This window comes from Rutidosis leptorrhynchoides, chromosome 4 (genome assembly GCF_046630445.1).
Source record: "Rutidosis leptorrhynchoides isolate AG116_Rl617_1_P2 chromosome 4, CSIRO_AGI_Rlap_v1, whole genome shotgun sequence".
Lineage (NCBI taxonomy): Eukaryota > Viridiplantae > Streptophyta > Magnoliopsida > Asterales > Asteraceae > Rutidosis > Rutidosis leptorrhynchoides.
The window spans coordinates 638,178,297-638,180,472 of NC_092336.1; the positions used below are offsets into that span (position 1 = coordinate 638,178,297).

At 41.9% G+C, this 2,176-nt stretch overlaps 1 protein-coding gene across 1 annotated transcript; it reads right to left on the reverse strand.

Moving 5' to 3' along the window:
* Positions 1-503: 503 nt before the first annotated feature.
* Positions 504-1,097, reverse strand: LOC139843157 (secreted RxLR effector protein 161-like). Its single transcript, XM_071833226.1, has one exon. The coding sequence runs from the start codon at positions 1,095-1,097 to the stop codon at positions 504-506; it is 594 nt and encodes a 197-aa protein (XP_071689327.1).
* Positions 1,098-2,176: the final 1,079 nt, after the last annotated feature.

The following is a 2,176-nucleotide window of genomic DNA, read 5'->3' on the forward strand; positions in this document are numbered from 1 at the left end:
GTTGCAGGATTTAGGAGAATTAGTTTAGAAAGAACGAGTTTTACATTGTTGTTTGTGTAAAATTCAGTTTAGATTTTGAAAATCACATTGACACCGGGTCTCACACTGTAATGTATGTGAGAGCCATCGTTCTCATCTCCCCCTCAAAATGTGAAGCATCAGATTTTGAAAAACACAATACTCCCCCTAGGCAAGTGCATCACTCCCCCTAGGCACTTGCCAGGTTCCTAAATGGAAAAGAAATCAACCATGCCAATTTTACAAACCAAATTTTTAAATGTGGGTTCATCTAGGGCCTTGGTCAGTAAGTCAGCAAGTTGACTTTTGGAGGATACAAAATACAATTCAACATTCCCTTTTTCAACATGATCTTTAATAAAGTGATAGCGAATGTCAATGTGTTTGGTTCGAGAGTGGTGAACAGGATTGCTAGAGATAGCAATGGCACTCTGAGAGTCGCAGTAGATCGAGATTTTGTGGAATCTGAATCCATAGTCAAGTAGTTAGGACTGCATCCACAGTACTTGGGAGCAATAGCTTGCAGCCGCAATGTACTCAGATTCAGCAGCGAAAAGAGAGATACAATTTTGCTTGCGAGATGACCAGCTGAATAACTTGTGACCTAGGAATTGGAGACCATCAGAGGTGCTTTTCCGGTTTACTTGGTCACCACCATGATCAGCATCCGTGAATGCTGTAAGCTTGAAGCCAGTCTCGAAGGGATACCAGAGTCCAAGATTGTGCGTGCCTTTGAGATAGCTAAAGATTCTCATTACAGCCTTGTAGTGAGAATACCTAGGGTTGGCCTGAAAACGGGCACACAGACAAACAGTAAATATGATGTCGGGTCTACTAGCAGGAAGATACATCAATGAGCCAATGAGGCTCCTATAGAGAGTTTGATCGAAAGGTTGACCATCCAGATCAGCATGTAAAGATATGTTGATTGACATTGGAGTGGGGCTGATTTTCATCTCAGGAAAGTTAAACTTTTTGAACATATCAGAAATGTATTTTGATTGACCGATAAAAATCCCCTTTGGAAGTTGTTTAACTTCTAATCCAAGAAAGAAATGGAGTTCTTCGAGCATGCTCATTTCGAACTTGTTCTTCATGAGTTCAGAAAACTCATAGCAGAGAGCGGGGGAAGTGGAGCCAAAGATGATGTCATTAACATAGACTTGAATTAACAAGATGTGTTCTTTCTATTTTTAGATGAATAGAGTTGTGTCTATGGTTCCACGTGAGAAGCCGTTCATGAGAAGAAATATGGTCAGGGTTTCATACCACGCCCTGGGCGCCTGTTTTAGACCATAAAGAGCCTTGGAAAGGAGATACACGTGGTTGGGGCGTTTGGAGTCAATGAAACCTTCAGGTTGACTGACATAGACCTCTTCTTGAAGAATGCCATTCAGAAAAGCAGTTTTTACGTCCATTTGATAAACAGTGAATCGCTTGTGAGCAGCATATGAAAGAAATAAACGGATGGCTTCTAATCGAGAAACAGGAGCAAATGTTTCGTCATAGTCAATTCCCTCTTGTTGTCTATATCCTTTGGCTACAAGACGTGATTTGTTACGAATGATGATGCCGTGAGGATCCTTCTTATTTTTGAAGATCCACTTGGTATCAATAATGGTTTTTCCAGATGGACGAGGAACAAGTTCTCATACTTCAAGCCAATCAAATTGATGAATTTCTTCTTGCATGGCAATAGACCAGTCGGGATCTTGGAGGGCCTCAAAGGCAGTTTTAGGTTCGATCGTGCTCAGAAAGGCAGCGAAGAGGCATTCATTATTTGAAGCCTTGCGAGTGCGGACAGGAGCGTCTGGATCACCAATGATTTGATGAATTGGATGATCCGCAGTCCATTTCGTGGAATATAGAAGAGGTGAAGTAGATCCATCATTAAGAGAGGTGTCGACATGCGAAGAAGATGAGGATCCAGAAATTTCAGTGTTTTCAGTAGGGTAGGTGGCATTTTCTTCCCACAGAGAAACAATGGTATCTGCAATTTGTTCAGTGGAAAGTATGGGGGGAGTTGCAGCATCTAAAGACCTAGTATCTGTTTCATTTAAAGGAGTATCTTCACTAGATTCGAGAGGAGGCGATTCAACAGCTGGAGGATGAGAGCTGGTAATGGGAGGGTTGTTTGAGGAAGAGACTCCAGTGTCAA